The following is a 16,905-nucleotide window of genomic DNA, read 5'->3' on the forward strand; positions in this document are numbered from 1 at the left end:
TATAGGAGTACAATTAGGAGGAGAGGAACAGTAGGAAAATAATGAATCCGGAGGCACATCAGAAGTCAAGAGCAGGTACTTTGGCTGTCTTGCACATGTCGCTTTTTGTCTCCCCCAGGTGAGAGCAGTAGGGATGCCAAAGTTTGATTTCTCTTTCGAGGCATGTGGGGCTCGTGTTGGTTGCAAGGGCTATATTATATAGTTTTTGCGTTTTTACCTATGAAAGAACGTGATGGAATAATGCAGGAACCAATAATGTTTGATGGAAATATATAGTAAGCTATCAGTATGCTCAGTACCTGCCCCATTTCACAAATGTTTTTCCTGTTCATGTACCTACTAGGTGGTGACTCTAATGAATACAATACTAATGATCCAATCACGTAAAAATTCGCTAAACATTTGTGCCTCCTAGCCTAGGTGTGTAGAGTGGACAAACATCGCAATACAGAGGTATATTTGTCTAGCAAAAATATACATAGATAAATCACCGTTGTACACCACTAGCTAACTTCCTCCATGAATTCTCTCCGTTGTAGTGTTGTTTCCTCCTCTTTTAACTGTGTTATGATATGACATTGTATAAATAATTTCACATTTCCAATTATTTCCTTATTCTCAGCATGAACCTTTTTTATGTTTATTTGAAATATTTGACAGTACCAACCGAACGCTGATGTTTCCTTCAAGAAACGGCCACTGATATGTGGTGTGCAAAAGAACAAATAAGCAGCTCCTACCGGTACCAGTGTCAGTACGTGTGGAAGCTTTCCAAAACGCTCCTTCGAGGAACCAGCTCGTGATACGAATGTAGGCCATGCAAGCACCTAACACGAATCATCACGTGCCGGCCTTGTTTAGATCACCTCCAAATTCTAAGTTTTTTCACTGTCTCTCCATCACATTAATTTTTGGACGCATACATGGAGCATTAAATATAGGTAAAAAAAATAACTAATTGCACAGTTTGGTTGTAAATCACGAGATGAATCTTTTGAGCCTAGTTAGTCCATGATCGGACAAAGTTTGTCAAATACAAACGAAACGTGCTACAGTATCCAGATTGCAAAAATTTGCAATCTAAACAAGACCTAGGCGTTGGACCGTTGGGACATCACACGTCGCGCTTGACCTGATCGGATGCATGTGTGTTGGCTGCGGAACCGGCTAGTCGGTTTCCTGCATTGGACAGCAGCAGAAGCCAGTCATGTTAGGCAGGCACGCGCTCCAGCCGTTTGATGAATCATCCGGTCTTTCGTATTGATCAATACACTGATATAGCCAAAGGACCCTAATTTTAAGGTGTGAAACCACGAGATGACCCATAAATCTTAGACGTTACCTATTGATATGAAGCTTGTGCGAAAAAAGGCGCGCTGCTGTAGCATCATATATACTTTTGTCCCCAAAGACAGGGATACGAATCCATGTTCGATAAAAGAACCCTCCCTCCAGATAATCCTGCCACATGTAGTCTTCATCAATAAAAATACCAAACGACCTGTAACGACACTTAAGTATGAGAAAAGTAGTTGGATTATTTCAGAAGCAAAATCTCACTTTTAGCTAAGCTTTTTGTACTTTGGTTACCTGAGTTCATACAGTGTATGCTATATTGTCATGTGCTGTGTAAGGTTAAATATGGTTGGACAAATATATTACTATTAGTACTTGTTATGGGTGGGCCTAGCCCGATCTTGATACAACTAGGATAAAGTTAGAACAATGACTGATCTACCTGCTACACCTGTCCTATTGAGGTAGTTTAAGTCCATTCCTGGAAGACTCCAGATCCAGGATATGATGCTGTTACATAATGCAATTATTCACAATAAAATTGCATTTTGTTGTACTGTTTAGGTAGTTTTGTTCAAAGGACGAGTTGCATAATGCATATGCACATATGAGCAGCATAATCATCAATTAATCATAGACTCCTCATTTCAGTTTCCCTCTTTCGCACTATTCCAGTCCTTTGGGAAAACAGCAGCAATGCTTGTTGTTTAATAAGTGGCAGAGTTGTTTTCACTCCACATATGCTTGTCTAGGACCAAAATTTTAATCTCTGTCACTTTGAGCTAAAACTGAAGCACCAAACAGCAACTAAGAACGTTACTTAGAGCTGAATTGTAACTTGATGGAATTACTATAGCAGTTGCCACAGTGTCTAGCTAAGCTCGCTTATTCTATACGCATCACCCTAACAACCCAGCTGCCTGCTGCATCTGATCCCACCGTCCCCTGCTCCAAACCAACCCTCCTTTTCCTTACATGCACTACAGCCACTTCCTGCAGCTATATATACCACCATATGCCCATCTTATGAAACCATCCACAAGAGAAGAAGAGAAACAAGCAAGTAGCAACACTCTCTTCTCTTATAACTAGTACAGCAAAGGTTACTCACATGGCAACTTCCATGGGTTCTCTCGTCTTGCTCTGCCTTGTTTCTCCCCTCCTCCTTCCCAGTGTCGTCCTTGGCCACCCATGGGGTGGCTTGTTCCCACAGTTCTATGACCATTCGTGCCCCAAGGCAAAAGAGATTGTGCAGTCCATTGTGGCACAGGCTGTGGCCAAGGAGACCAGGATGGCGGCATCCTTGGTCAGAATGCATTTCCATGACTGCTTTGTCAAGGTAAACTCTGCTTCCTCTGTTATGTTCTTTGTCACATGCTCCGACACAGCTATGACACTTGATACTGCAGTACACTATAACAAGTTAGCGATACAAGTTTTGTACTTCAAGTCTTTTAACTATATGTTGGTACAATAAGATTATTGGTAATCCATATAAAGGTGTTGCAAACAAACATGAAAAGCAAAGGTAAATGGATGAATTCATTACTAGCTTTGGCTGTATAAACCAATAACTTGAAATGCGCTTGTGCAACATGCGTGCCTAAGTATTAGAAAAGTTAGCATGGGAGAATCTATATTATTTTGGCTAACTTCTTTAATTACTATTGATTGATGAGAAAGCCTACCATTGCCCATGCCAGCACTACTTTATGTCCTGGTGACATGATCGAGCCAGTACTATGATTGATTAACTCTATTGTTCTCCTTTTTTGAGTGCTATATAAGATAGTCTTTTTTTTGTAAGCCACACGAGAAGATGTTTACTTAACTCTAGTGCACAATGATTGAAGCTCTCTGTGCAACGTTTGTCATCTCTTACTCAATGCATGTGCCCGATGAATCTACTGTCACCACTACTCTGTAGCATGTGCCTAATCTCTAAACTATTCCATGTGGCTAGTAATTACCAATCTTTTACAACATTGTTACATGTGTAGGGCTGCGATGCTTCGGTGCTGTTGGACAACAGCAGCAGCATAGTTAGTGAGAAAGGGTCCAACCCGAACAGGAACTCCCTCAGAGGGTTTGAGGTGGTCGACCAGATTAAGGCTGCTCTAGAGGCTGCCTGCCCAGGCACTGTCTCCTGTGCCGACATTCTTGCCCTCGCGGCTCGTGATTCCACTGCCCTGGTACGTTCCACTATCAACAACCCTGTCCAACCTTAAGGAAGAGACATGATATTTGTATATATAGCGATAGCTTTGGCAAAGTTAGATTTTTCTGAACTCTAACCTGTAGGTTGGTGGCCCATACTGGGACGTGCCACTTGGCCGGAGGGACTCGCTCGGCGCAAGCATCCAGGGCTCCAACAATGACATCCCAGCCCCCAACAACACACTCCCCACTATCATCACCAAGTTCAAGCGCCAGGGCCTCAATGTTGTTGATGTTGTTGCCCTCTCAGGTGACTTTTCGTGTATTTCTTAGTATCATCTGTCCTTCATTATTGACCAACTTAACGCACACTCATATTACACAAAATGGATACAATATCATGTGCATATACAGGTGGTCACACCATAGGTATGTCTCGGTGCACTAGTTTCCGGCAAAGGCTGTACAACCAGACAGGCAATGGCATGGCTGACAGCACTCTGGATGTATCCTACGCCGCGCAGCTGAGGCAGGGGTGTCCCCGCTCTGGTGGTGACAATAACCTTTTCCCCTTGGACTTTGTTACCCCAGCCAAGTTTGACAATTTTTACTACAAGAACCTCCTGTCCGGAAAGGGCCTTCTAAGCTCTGATGAGGTTCTGTTAACTAAGAGTGCTGAGACAGCGGCCCTCGTGAAGGCATATGCTGCTGATGTCAATCTCTTCTTCCAGCACTTTGCGCAGTCAATGGTGAATATGGGCAGCATCTCACCACTGACAGGGTCACAAGGTGAGATCAGGAAGAACTGCAGGAAGCTCAACAACGGCCACTGAGGTCACTTTATGTGCTGAATTGTACGTGATGTTGGTGGCGTGTTTTGTTTAAATAAGTAAGCATGGCTGTGATTTTATCATATGTTCGATCTTTTGTGTTTTATTTAAACACATTGTAAAATGTATCTATTAATAACTCAATATAAGATGAGTTCATTCTTTGGTTGCCATAGATATGCTTACTTGACTTGTCATGTTTTGACTCCAAAGACCAAAATCACAACTCAATAACAGCGTTGCGGCGGCGCTGTGCTGTGTAACTTGGTGAGAGATGAAAGGTGTGAGTGGCCAAGTGGAAGATGCAACAACTTCCTATTGTCTTGCTTAAAACCAAATGATAACAATTGTCCAAATCTAGAGGCCTAACAAAATGAGGTAACAAGTCAACTAATCTGCTGGGAAATAGCTAACAAATCGTTAACAAGATCTTGAGCTTATCCTGAGATGACGTCGAGATCGATGCCTTTGGTTCTGTCGCACCACGCCTCTTGTTGCCACACTGGGAAGTTGCTGCCTCTTGCTGAGAGCAAGCTGCTTATCAAGGCGGGATGAAGTGTTATGGACGCAGGCATGGTGTTGCTAGCTTGGCATCCAGGGTTCAAGGATAACCCATCTACTTGCATTAGTTTGTTAATTATTAATTATCAGATCAGGTTGGTTACATAAGAATAAGAATGTTAGTTTGCTGATTGGTTCGTTAGTAGATCGTGTACTAAGGCCAGGCTATGTAATACCAGGCGTGTTATTGATTGAATTAAGCAGGAATTAAGAAGGAAAATTCTTCTTGCTCGGCAGTGGGCAGAGGTCCCTGGTCAGCAATCTCGCTCCCCCTTAACCCTAGCTCTCCTACCATATTGGAATCAAGTATGGACAAAAGTTACTCCCCCAGATTCCAAATTTTGGTCTCTTTAGACTTTTCAACTTTTCTCCAAATGTAGGTCGTTCCATGCATCTTTACCCTTTTCTTCCGTCCTTGCCCCTACTTAATAAATGCTACCACTCTCACAAATGAATGTGTCATCTTTTCCAATACATGATAAACGAAGGGCACCAAGGTCATTTGATCTACTTTCTTAATTCATATGCACAAATCTAGTACCAACACATGGAATCAGAGAAGTGGTTTGTAAAGGAAAAACTTCAATCATCATACGAAAGGTCCAAAGATACATTCATGCGACCTATGTAGTCAGGTTGCCATGCCTAATAGAAATCTTTAGGGTTCCCATGCAAGCATTCAAATGGCATAACAACATCAATATCAATGGATGCTATTTCACATGCAACACTAGAAGGTACCTGGTTGTGTCAGCCTCATATCTGTTGGTGTTATTCAGATTCTTGAACAGAGATATGAGCAAAATCATAGCACAGCTTCTGCTTTCATGTATTTAAAGAACAAGCATCTGAAATGGAAGATAAATACAGTTCAAGGATCCAGAAAGCAATTACACTTGGAAATGGGGCTAATAGTGAGAAAATAAGTAATAAAGTACGAGTTAAAGAAGCTATTTACTTGCAGAACCCGCTGCTGTATTGGTTTTCTCTTTTCCTCATGTCCTACAGTTCAACATTTACACCAGAGGCCTGGTAAATGTCTAGAAGAATATGGTCAGTCAATGCAGGGAAGATTGAAAACAAAAAGAAATCACTGGAACTCATCCAGCAGAAAACATACCTAAAAGACAAAGGATATCAGCTGGGGTGTAAACTGGTTGAATCTAACAACATGTATCCTCAACCTCAAGGACTTTCAGAACCTTAAACCATATTGAAGATCAAATATTCACAACCATATGGGTGGGTGCCATGGGTCAACCAGAAGACGCTCTATCAACTCCTGTGGAAAGTGGGATCTGTTTTGATATGGCGTCTGTTTCAGGAAGAAAAAGAAGAGACAAAAAGTTATAATAAAGAGTGCATGAGATCGTGTGATGGTTGTGTGATGAACCCAAAGCACAGTTTTGTTTTTCTAAACAAGACAGGCTAAAATGCAAAAAAAAGGTAATTACAACTTTTGTGAACCCCAATGCTGTGACATCAAGTCTCAACTGTATCAAAAAAAAAAACATGTTGTACTTACGAGTTAACATGTTTGCAGATGTTGATACTGCAGCAAGAAAGGTTTCCCTAACAAGTTGGACAGGTCACCAAATTTAACCACAATTCTGAATCATTGCTTCCACTGCCTTGTTGGCCTTAAGAACCTCCCCTTTCGAGCAAAGTGAAGCAATAGCAGCATAGTATGACTCGAAATCATCATTGAAAGACTTTCCAAGCAAATTTTGGTAGTCAATATCAGTGTCACCACTCAGTTTTGATAAACTATCATCTCCATCTATCATGGGTTGAACTATGCCATCAGAAATCCTAAGGAGACTATTGCTAGAAATATCATAAGCGACTGGACTTGCTTGTCCTGAATTTGTCATGGAATCATAAGCATCCTCAGGTTTCTGTACCTTCTTGAGGTGGGCAAGCGCATTATAGCTGACAGAATTTGAAGAGGATAAAAGCATGAGTCCCACTTCATTTAGGATAGTTACAACCTCATCAATCCTCCCTTGATCACATGCAGAAGATAGGAGATCAACAAGAGGCTCCGCTTCAATCTTATCTCCAACACTGTTTATTAACTCCACGACTTCTTTGCACTGAAACATCTCCCTCAAGATGCCCCTGGATTCTTCCATCCTTCCTTTTGCATAGAGTCCTTTGACAAGGCTCATGAAACCAACGAAATCAGGTTCCATATCCCTATGACAGTATTCATTAAAGAAGCCTAATGCAGCTTCAGTCTCACCTTTCAGACAGAGTCCATTGATAATTGCACCAAGTGTAAAACAATCTGGCAAAAGAAAGATTTCCTCCAAATGAGACATAAGCTCAAGGGCCTTTTCAGTTAATCCAAAGTTACAATAACCACTTATCAGCAAGTTGTAAACACGGGTAGTGGGTTTGATACCCTTGGTGGACATTTTTTGGAATAACTGATCCGCATCATCTAACAAACCTTCTCTGCACAAAGCACCTATAAGAATGGTATAGGTGATTATCGTTGGAAGCATCTTGCTGTTTTCTATGTAGTCAAAGAGCCTGAAAGCTTCAGTAAGGCATCCTTGATGACACAAACCATTGAGAACTGAGTTATGAATGATAATGTTCGGATGAAATCCCTCTTTTTTCATGCTTTCACAAAGGTCCAGTGCTTTTCCAAGATACCCACCCTTACAAAGGCCATCCACCACTATGGAGTACATGGCTAGATCTACTGAAAACCCACTTTGTTCAGCTACCTTCAAAAAGTTACATGCATCTAGAACTTCACCTTGCTTCTTTAGGGCAAAGACAGCTCCTCTCAGAACACTGACAGGAACACTGCCTTTGTCCATGTAATTAGAAAACCAAATAGCTTTGCTAACACATTTTTTGCTGAGATAACAAGACATCATATTTATCATTGTCGGATCAAGAAGGCCATGAATTTTAATGAAATCACATAGCAATGGCTGTATGACCTCTTCACTTCCATTTCGGTATAAGCTCTTGAGCAGCTTGTAGCATGTTTTACTAGTTACAGCAATGGCTTGCACTCTGAGTAACTTGTAAGCATCCATTGCTGCTTGCCAACAATTTCTGTTGCTTAAGAAAGCAGAAGCATAATTACAAACAGATGAAAATAAGTCAATATCTAATTCACCAACCTTACAAATGAAATCCAGCACACCATGTTCACCGTGTCTTTTGAAGTGTGCATGAATCAACTTCCTGCAGTTAAAGAAATTGAGCCTTATTTTTTTCTGAACAAGATCATAAAATATTTGGTCAGCCATGTCAACTTTTCCTCCATTACACAGTGCTTTAATCAGGCACTCATGAACAACTGCAGTGGAGAATCCTGAATCTTTCCTGTATTCATCAAACAACTCCAGTGCCTTGTCAACTTCCTCAGCTTTACACAGTTTGTCTATGATTGTATGGTAGGTGATAGTATTAGGTCTTAAGCCCATCTCAGGCATTTTATGAAACAAGCTCCAGGCATCATTCACCTTGTTAATCATAAACAATGCTTTGATAAGAACATTGCATGTGACAACATCCATAGAAATACCACTACCTTCAAGCCTATCCTTTATTGCCATAACACCGGTTATGTCACCTCTTTTGATGTAAACATGTAACAGTGTGCTATATGTGAAATTATCAGCAGCAACACCTTCAGAAATTTCAAGAGCCTTTTCAGTGTGACCAGCTTTACACAGACCATTTATTATCGCGTTGTATGTTATGATGCTAGCCTTTATTCCCTTATTCTCCATCTCCGTGAGCAACGAGAAAGCCTTGTCTAAATCTTCCATTTTGCACAAACTGTCAATCAAAATCGAATATACATACTCGTCCACCACCACGCCTGTTTGTTCCAGTTTCCTCACGATAGAGAAAGCATCTTCCAACCTGTCTCTCTTACAGAAGCCACCAACCAGTGATGTATAAGTAATCAAATTTGGCTTAGCATCCACTCGCTCCATCTCATCCAAGAACCCCATTACTTTCTCCACGCTACCTTCTCTGCAGAGTCCATCAATAACAGTAGTATAGTTAATCATATCGGCTTCGATTCCCTTCTCTAGCATGGATCGATGCTCCCGAAGACCTTCCATCAAGAACCCATGACTCATGTATCCATGAACCATGCTGCCGTAAAACACAGCATCAGCATTCATGCCTTTACACTCCATCTCCCGCATAAGCTCCGCCATCTCACCAGTTCTCCCCTCCAACCCAAGAGCATGGACAACTGATGTCAGTGTCACAAGGCCCGGATCAAATCCCCTGAACTGACTCTTCACCTTCTCATAGAAATCCAGCCCTGCTCCGGCCTTCCCAGTTCTGGAGAACCCAGAAACGATCGAGCTGCAAACGCGATCCTCTACCTGACACCCCCTCCTGGTCATTAAGTCGAACACCCTAAGCGCGCAATCCACCTCCCCGTGGGCACACAGCAACACCACCATCTCGCAGTACGTGGAAGGCGACAGCACCATGCCGTGGTCTTCGATGGCAGCGGAGAGTAGCTCCAGTGCGTGGCGCGGGTCGCCGCCCCCGGCGCAGGCCCGGCGGAGCAGTGCATCCCAGAGACGGCGACTGGCGGTGCGGGAGGCAAGCGCGAGGCGCTGTGCGGCGTCCCGCGGCCGCGCGGAGTCGAGCAGGGCGGAGGCGGCAAGGAGGTGCGTGCGCGGAGTAGGGGCGATGGCGTTGGCAAACGCCTGGGAGGCGAGCGCGGCGAGGAGGCGGTGCCTGCGGCGGCGGAGGAGCACTGTCAGGAGGCGGTCAACGTGTCGCACGGTGACCGCGCGGCCGAGCTTGATGAGTGAGGGGAACGGCGGTGGAGGGGGAGGGGGCTCGCCGTTGCCGCCGGGGAGGGACATGGCCGCTGGCCGGCCGGGCGGGGGTGTGGAACTTTCGAAACGCCGGTGCTGAAATGCTGAGTTTTTTTTTTTTTTTTTTTTGAGTGGAAGCTGAAATGCTGAGTGCGCTGTGCGCGAAGGGGAGTGAATTCCTTTCTGAAAGGAGTTTATTCTATTTTTGACGGTTTGGATTATTTATTTAGGGGGCCGAGGTCAGCCCAACAAAAACAAATCGGCGTCGATCATGGGCCTATACGGCCTACTACTTTAATTACTACGGGGCCGGCCGGCAACACTCCCGCAGCTCTGGCATTCGGAGGCCCAGGAATCATGATGCAGCAGCCTCAGGCGCACGCGTCGGCACTTGCGGTGGCGCCGTCGGCGCCGACGGTGGCTCACCCGCAGGATCCGGCGGGCGGGGACGCGCCGCCGAAGCAGGTGGCTCAGGCGATGGAGCGGCTGGGCCGTGCGGGCCGGCTCATCGCGGACATCCGGCTCGGCGCGGACCGCCTCCTCGAGGCCCTCTTCGTCGCCGGCGGCGCTCCCCCGTACAGTGTGCACCAGCACGTCGACAGGATGGAGCGCGTTATCGTCAAGGAGGAGGCCGCCATGCGCCTCCACTTCCAGGACCTCCGCGCCCTCGGCAGGTACCAGTCCCCAGCATCTCCTCCTGCCCTAACACCTCCGTTCTCCCTTCCCTCTCGATCCGGGAGATTAGGTACAGTTCACCTGGCTTTCTATACAGAAAACTCGGGTGCGTTTTACTGACTGCAGGTAAATGTAAAATTTTACTGAAAAGAACACTAACACTTCTTCTGCTGATGAGAGATTCAACGTAGCACATCTGATATTGTCTAACAGATATTCAGGAAATTGGTAACTGTAGTTCGGAATTGCTTTGCTTTAGGTCTTGGGTTGGTCACTCACACACTAAAATATTTCATAGTTTTTTCAGTTATGCCGACTTTACTAGTGTTATGTCGGAACTTGGACCACTTTGTGGTTGTTCTTAGTCTTGGGGCTTACTGTTGTCTTATACATTACTTAGGCTTTTAACTGTTGAGGTACTGTGAAGATTGGACATCAGTGGTTCTATTTACACATGCTGTCGTGTTGAGTGTGTACCTGTAATTTGGACTTGTTGGATGAATATCTTTTGCAAAATATATTTTGCCAAGATGGGTGAACTTGGTTCTATTTTGCATTTCTGGAACTCATGTTACACGTCAACAGAACTACAGAACTTTGAAGTCATTAAAGCTGATGAAATATTCCAGCAACTTAAGTTTTGGGAAAAAAAAAACTGGACTTACTAGGGTTTTTTCTTGGGGGGGAAGAACTTACTAGTTATGGCTAAGCTAGTACACCATACTAGCCATGACTCAGGATATTTTGAAGCCATGAAGAAATCTTCAGCCATTTTGAATTCAGTTAAGCACAACATTAGAAACGCATAAGTTGCCTTTTTTGCCATTATTCTCCTAGTAAACTACTTCCTCAGATTGTATATATAGGTCCATCTAGGTTTGTTCTAAGTCAATATTTTTAACTGTGACCATCAATATAATATTTTTATATATGTATATGCACTTCACAAGATTGACATTACCAGATTTATTATGAAAATACTTTCGTAGTATATAACCCTTTAAAAAAACTCGACCTGCGCGTGCGCGGCGGGGGGGGGGGGGGGGGGGGGGGGTGTTAAGACAGCCCCTGGGCATTGTATTAAGAAGAAGACCTCACGCAGATCGAGAAAACCCCCGAACCCCTGGCCCACCCATACACGGCGGCACCGTAGTCCATGTGAGAACGACCATGACCAGGGCCGGGCCTTAGACCTGTGGTTTGACTTGGGATAAACGATGGGATTTTTTTTAACCCAGCCTAAAATTTGCTCCCACGAGGAGTCCAACCCAGGACCTGAGGAGTGTTACTAGCACCACCTAACCAACTCAGCTAGTGGTCCGTTTGCGTATATAACCCTTTTCATATAATATAATTATATTTTGTAAATATTGCTAGTAAAAGCTAAAAAATGTCTTAGGAAAAACCTAGATGGATGTTAGTTGTGATCAGAGGAAGTAGCTTCAGAATTAAGATGCTGAATGGCAGCATTTTTCACTTTTTGGTCCATGGATAAATTGTAGCTTTGCAGTTTTATTATACTCTCACTTTTAATTTTTCACTACTCTATTTGTAGATTTTATGCATGTGTAGAACTTAGTTTTCGTTTTTTAAACCTTCATGTAGAATGGAACTATTTCTTTATTATCATTAATCAGGCTAAGCATTTGAATTCTCAAACTTTCTCAGGTTTTTTTAGTGTAGATGTAGACTAACAAATATCTTGTCTTCCTTTTAGCCATTCTTTTTCATCTGTGAATAATTCCTTGTTTTAATGTTAGGAAGGCAATTAGAGGAGTCTGGAGTCCTTAATGGGGCCCTTAAAGCTCGAGGCAATTCATGGGGATTGCACATGCCACTCGTTTGTCCAGATGGTGCTGTTGTAGCTTATGCTTGGAAGCGTCAACTGGCAGGTCAGGCTGGTGCATCTGCTGTGGACAGGACTAGGTAAAATTCATTACTTGGTATATTGTGTTGTCTTGTTTAGTTAATACTCCAAATAATGTGCTTCTCCCTATGAACTTACTTTTCTTTGTGGCATTTTCACTAGCCTATGTTAACAGAATGCGGTTTCGTAATGTTTATTTCATGGTAATATAATTCTTTGTGACAGCTGAATTTGTGCAATCACAGTCATATTCAGTTCTGGACATCACTATGACTTGCAAGTGCATAAGTGCTTTCCTGGCTGAATTTTATGAGAAAATCTATGGCCTGTTCCTCCCTTTTCTCATTTGTGTTTTTGTTTTGAACCTTGCTTTCTCTAATTGAGAATTTTCGCTCCATCTGCAAGAATTTGTCTTCCTCATTCATCTAAAACCACTACTTTTGTCTTTTCAATCGGGGTCATTTTTAATTACTGTGCTGAACAGAATTCATCCTTTTTCAAATGCACCTGACTTAGAATGGCATTGGAAATGTCACAATTTTTTTAATTCGTAAGCATGTTTGGATGTTAGTACTTTGTGGTGCTTGCAATCACCCACCAGTCTATAGGGAGAGGACAAGAATTCAGCACAAGTGTGTTCCTGTTCACTTTTGTATAGCAAACTAAAAGTATCTAGAAATTATACACCATTTATGGTTATTCCATTTTGGGATAAGGAAAAATTACAGGTTACGTCTCTCAACTATCACTTTTTGTTTAATTTTGATTCCATCAACCAAATGAAAACAATTAATCAATTAACACCCCAGTGAGGCAGTGACCACTGCCACCCCTCTACCCAACACACACACGCGCACGCACGCACATACACACACCCTAATGGTGTCTTTTAGAGGGTTTTGCGGAACTGGTGTCCTATCTGGGTGGTCCTCCAATCACAATCATGGCCTCCAGCCATCCCTACTGGCTGTGATGCCGAATTTTTTACTTTTTAGCCCTTTTTTTGAAAGTTTCTCACAAATAGACCCCTGGAGGAAAGATTTCAGAATCTGGACCCTTAGCTCGGCGCCATCGATGCTGGCGCCGAGCTAACACGTCTCGGCGCCAGTGTCCCTGGCGCCGAGCTCTTGGGCTCGACGCTGACGTGGCGCCAGCTCGGCGCCGTAGACGCTGGCGCCGAGCTCGGCGCCATAGAGGCTGGCGCCGAGCTTAGCGCCCTGACTCTGCCATGTGTTGTCAGAATGTCAGCTACGAAACACGTAGGCTCCACATGCGATGTGCGTCAGTGCGTGTGGCCACTACTACTAGCACGCAAATCGTTTGTTCATTGGAATGTACGTAGTAGAAGTAATTTTGTATACATTTTCTAGGAGACGCAATAATCACGCAATCGTTTGTTCATTGCAATAAGCACGCAAATCTGTTCAATTCAATGTGGCACTTTAATTCTCCAACCTCCTCTTTGTTGGGTTGTTGGCGCATTCACTTGCGCCCTCGCGCTCGCCGCTACCACGCATGCACCTAGGCCGGCTAGCTCAGGCCTGCTCCTCTATGTAAAGGCACTGTGGCTGCTTCAATTCGGCGTCGCTGTCCCTCCATCTATCCGGCCTATATGTACCCATGAACGTCAGTCACACGTACCACCCACCGTGCTTTGCATGCTCCCCGGCCATCTCCTCCTCGCTCTTACATCATGTTTGGTTCTTCTGTGGGCCTGTTCGGAACAAAAAAAACACGAGGTATGATTAAAAGAGATGAATACCTGTTTTATTATTAAAATATTTGTCATTACAACATCAAATTTTAATTAACAAATAAATATATGTGTAAAGTTTTTTTTGCAAGGAGTAAAGGGAAATAGTAACAATTTAATATAATTAATAGACATGTGATTGTTCCATGGCGGGAGCAAGACAGGAATAAACAAGCACGGACAGCAGCCGTGATTAGCAAGATAGGACTAAAACAGAATAGTAATGTGTGGCAGATTAATTTGCTAACATATAGTTTAAAAACATTTATGTGATTACAAATCAAATTTACCATTTTAATTGTTTCTGGCACGTAGGATCTGTTGTTGGTCAAAAGATGGAAAACTCTATGGTGTCTCACATAAAAATATTTAACTCATTCACTGTTGTTTGTTCTTATCCAAACCTTCTCTTCTTTTAACGTTATCCGTTCAGAGCGCAGACGGGACGGGCAGAGCATGTGGGCGCAGCGCAGAGCACAGCCGCACGTACACGTCACCTCAGGCATCACGTCTCGGCTCCGCGCTTGGCACCCAGTGTGTCCACATGTCCCTCAGGCACCACGCACAGGGCACCGGGCAGCACAGCTGTGCATACGGCCACGGCACTTCATATAGCACCATACTATATATATAGCAGGCCATGTGCCCGCCGACTTTGCTGCGTCTACTGCTATCCAAGTCTCTGCTAGCAGTACTGCGTAGCTAGCACATGGTGCCGTGCTGGGCGAGCCGTGCAACGCGTGCACGCAGGCACAGGCAGCGACGCGCTCACCCCACACTCGGCGCCATACATCCTGGCGCAAAGCTCGGCGCCAGCGTCTACGGCGCCGAGCTGGCGCCACGTCAGCGTCGAGCCCAAGAGCTCGGCGCCAGGGACGCTGGCGCCGAGACGTGTTAGCTCGGCGCCAGCATCGATGGCGCCGAGCTAAGGGTCCAGATTCTGAAATCTTTCCTCCAGGGGTCTATTTGTGAGAAACTTTCAAAAAAAGGGCTAAAAAGTAAAAAATTGCCGCTGTGATGAATAGCGGTGGTGTGTGTGGCGATTTTGGATGCCACCCAATCATCTCCTACTATCTTGGAGACTTGGCAGAAAAACTGGAGAAATGATTCTGTAGTTTTGCATTATTCATTTAAGATATGCTCAATTTTTTTTACGATTTTGAGCTTGCCCATGTTGTTTTCAGGTTAGCTCTCAAGGCCTTCACTGACCAGAAAAGAAGATTCTTTCCTCATCTAGAAGACGAAGTCCTTAGCCATCTCCATGATGGTGAACCTGGTGTCACCAAAAAGCCAAAGTTGATTGCCAGCAACGGAGATCTAGAGGAAAAATCTTTATCTGAAATACTGAAAAATTTAGAAAATGAAGTACCTAACATGAAAATATTCACATACTGGCATCTGGATTGGTCAAAAAGAGCTTCATCATTAGCATCTCTGATGGATGATGACTTTGTGAATCCATCTAAAGAGCTGAACCTGCAAAATATGGGCAAATCGAGATCTGGTGTTCTGACAACTCCCATAGACCAAGTTGCAGTAATTGAATTGCTGGTTCCTTCAATATTTAGAGCTGTAGTGTCATTGCATCCTGCTGGATCTACTGATCCTGATGCAGTGGCATTCTTCTCTCCCACTGAGGTAATGACTTTTTTCTAAATGTTGACTCTGTCCACCTCAGTTGTGAACATTGCATGAGCAGCTATGCAGCCATGCGCTGATGTTTCACAGTATGTCTGATTATTAGTTTCATACGTACCAAGATCACTTCATTGTTGTAGCATGTTTCTATGATACTCTTAATGAGCAAACTCAGTCGCCCAGTTGATAAATTTGGTAGATATCCTTTTTGACACATTATGTGAATATTTTGCTAGGGAGGAAGCTATCTTCATGCGAGAGGCACGTCGGTGCATCATGTGTTTAAGCATGTAAAGGCAAGTGTGTGTTTTTATATTTTTATTTTAAATTTTGTTCTCATAAGAGGCACTAGGAGCCTGTTTGCTTTGAACCTAGCCAGATTTGCCTGGCTCTCCATGCATTCCCAGGCGTTGGATTTTGTGAGCCTAGGGTGGAGATTGCTGTCTGGCAGGCCTTAAAGCAAACAAGCCCTAGAAGCAAAAAGGTGGGTGAGATTAATAGAATGTTTTGATTATGAAGGAGCATGCTGACAAGGCCTTGCAGTACTTCATCAGTGTGGAGCCGAGTAAAGCACTTGCTCTGCTTTTGGTACGTTGCAAGAATTTCCAGTTCCTTCTTCACATTAGTAATCCAGTCGTTGAGATTTTTCCTCGAACTAGTCATTGAGATTTTTTTTATGGGGGAAATCATTGCAAAAGCTTTGATCGATGCTATCATAGTTCTACACTTTTGTTGTTTGTCATTTCAGACAATTTTCTGTTACTAAAAACATTTTATTGTCTTGCAGCGTTGGATTGCCAGCTATCAGACTGTGTTTACAAAGGTTTGCAGGTACTACTCCTAGATGTCAAACTCCATTCCCATAGCATTATTTGCATTTCTGCTGGTCTAATAAGCAATTCTTGGATTAATATGCGTGCAGCAAATGCGGACGGCTTCTGATGATGGACAAGTCCTTGGCTTTGCTATTGCCTCCCGTCCACCGCCCCTATCACCAGACTTCTAATGTTGGACCAGATCTTCAAGAGGCCTATCACATTGGATGTTCTTCCTATGATGGCTAGCTGATTAGACTTCTAATATTGGACCCCAGACTATTTAGATAGCACAGGATGTTTCTGACATTGTCACTGACAAAGTACGTGTACAACAGTCTTTCTATGTAAAACAGTGTTATTTTTCCGGAATGTGTGCTACCCATCAGGTGACTTACGTACAGAAACGTTACTGATTGCTTAGGTAGTTGATCTTCTACGCTCTTGCCCAGATTAACCTACAGATTAATTCAAATTTTAAAAAAAATCC

At 43.6% G+C, this 16,905-nt stretch overlaps 3 protein-coding genes across 7 annotated transcripts; 2 read left to right on the forward strand and 1 right to left on the reverse strand.

Annotated features, from left to right (window-relative positions):
- Positions 1 to 967: 967 nt before the first annotated feature.
- LOC136449763 (pentatricopeptide repeat-containing protein At5g57250, mitochondrial-like) lies at positions 968 to 9,794 on the reverse strand. 5 transcript variants are annotated; one of them, XM_066449941.1, is made up of 6 exons: positions 6,370 to 9,794; positions 5,965 to 6,159; positions 5,803 to 5,884; positions 5,586 to 5,692; positions 1,343 to 1,501; positions 968 to 1,179 (listed from the first exon to the last, which is right to left on the reverse strand). In XM_066449941.1, the coding sequence occupies exon 1, from the start codon at positions 9,713 to 9,715 to the stop codon at positions 6,443 to 6,445; it is 3,273 nt and encodes a 1,090-aa protein (XP_066306038.1). In that variant the 5' UTR covers positions 9,716 to 9,794; the 3' UTR covers positions 968 to 1,179; positions 1,343 to 1,501; positions 5,586 to 5,692; positions 5,803 to 5,884; positions 5,965 to 6,159; positions 6,370 to 6,442. The 5 variants fall into 5 exon arrangements, with proteins under 5 accessions (XP_066306038.1, XP_066306041.1, XP_066306040.1 ...); XM_066449944.1 differs by lacking the exons at positions 968 to 1,179; positions 1,343 to 1,501 and adding an exon at positions 2,574 to 2,699 and having other exon boundaries at positions 5,965 to 6,126; XM_066449943.1 differs by lacking the exons at positions 968 to 1,179; positions 1,343 to 1,501 and adding an exon at positions 2,574 to 2,699 and having other exon boundaries at positions 5,803 to 5,846.
- LOC136449765 (peroxidase 72-like) lies at positions 2,320 to 4,460 on the forward strand. Its single transcript, XM_066449946.1, has 4 exons — positions 2,320 to 2,635; positions 3,297 to 3,488; positions 3,598 to 3,763; positions 3,868 to 4,460. Exons 1-4 carry the CDS (start codon positions 2,408 to 2,410, stop codon positions 4,284 to 4,286), a joined length of 1,005 nt encoding a protein of 334 aa, XP_066306043.1. The 5' UTR covers positions 2,320 to 2,407; the 3' UTR covers positions 4,287 to 4,460.
- Positions 9,795 to 9,991: 197 nt separating the features above from the next.
- On the forward strand, positions 9,992 to 16,782 carry LOC136451890 (mediator of RNA polymerase II transcription subunit 27-like). Its single transcript, XM_066452569.1, has 7 exons — positions 9,992 to 10,341; positions 12,107 to 12,268; positions 15,147 to 15,600; positions 15,837 to 15,896; positions 16,120 to 16,188; positions 16,388 to 16,431; positions 16,523 to 16,782. Exons 1-7 carry the CDS (start codon positions 10,025 to 10,027, stop codon positions 16,662 to 16,664), a joined length of 1,248 nt encoding a protein of 415 aa, XP_066308666.1. The 5' UTR covers positions 9,992 to 10,024; the 3' UTR covers positions 16,665 to 16,782.
- Positions 16,783 to 16,905: the final 123 nt, after the last annotated feature.

This window comes from Miscanthus floridulus, chromosome 5, assembly GCF_019320115.1.
Source record: "Miscanthus floridulus cultivar M001 chromosome 5, ASM1932011v1, whole genome shotgun sequence".
Taxonomy (NCBI): domain Eukaryota; kingdom Viridiplantae; phylum Streptophyta; class Magnoliopsida; order Poales; family Poaceae; genus Miscanthus; species Miscanthus floridulus.

Coding starts and splice junctions, on each gene's coding strand:
- LOC136449763 (XM_066449941.1), bottom strand. CDS start 9,715: ATGTCCCTCCCCGGCGGCAACGGCGAGCCCCCTCCCCCTCCACCGCCG.
- LOC136449765 (XM_066449946.1), top strand. CDS start 2,408: ATGGCAACTTCCATGGGTTCTCTCGTCTTGCTCTGCCTTGTTTCTCCC. Junction 3,489..3,597: donor CTCGTGATTCCACTGCCCTG/GTACGTTCCACT, acceptor TCTAACCTGTAG/GTTGGTGGCCCATACTGGGA. Junction 3,764..3,867: donor TGATGTTGTTGCCCTCTCAG/GTGACTTTTCGT, acceptor GTGCATATACAG/GTGGTCACACCATAGGTATG.
- LOC136451890 (XM_066452569.1), top strand. CDS start 10,025: ATGATGCAGCAGCCTCAGGCGCACGCGTCGGCACTTGCGGTGGCGCCG. Junction 12,269..15,146: donor TCTGCTGTGGACAGGACTAG/GTAAAATTCATT, acceptor TGTTGTTTTCAG/GTTAGCTCTCAAGGCCTTCA. Junction 16,432..16,522: donor GTGTTTACAAAGGTTTGCAG/GTACTACTCCTA, acceptor ATATGCGTGCAG/CAAATGCGGACGGCTTCTGA.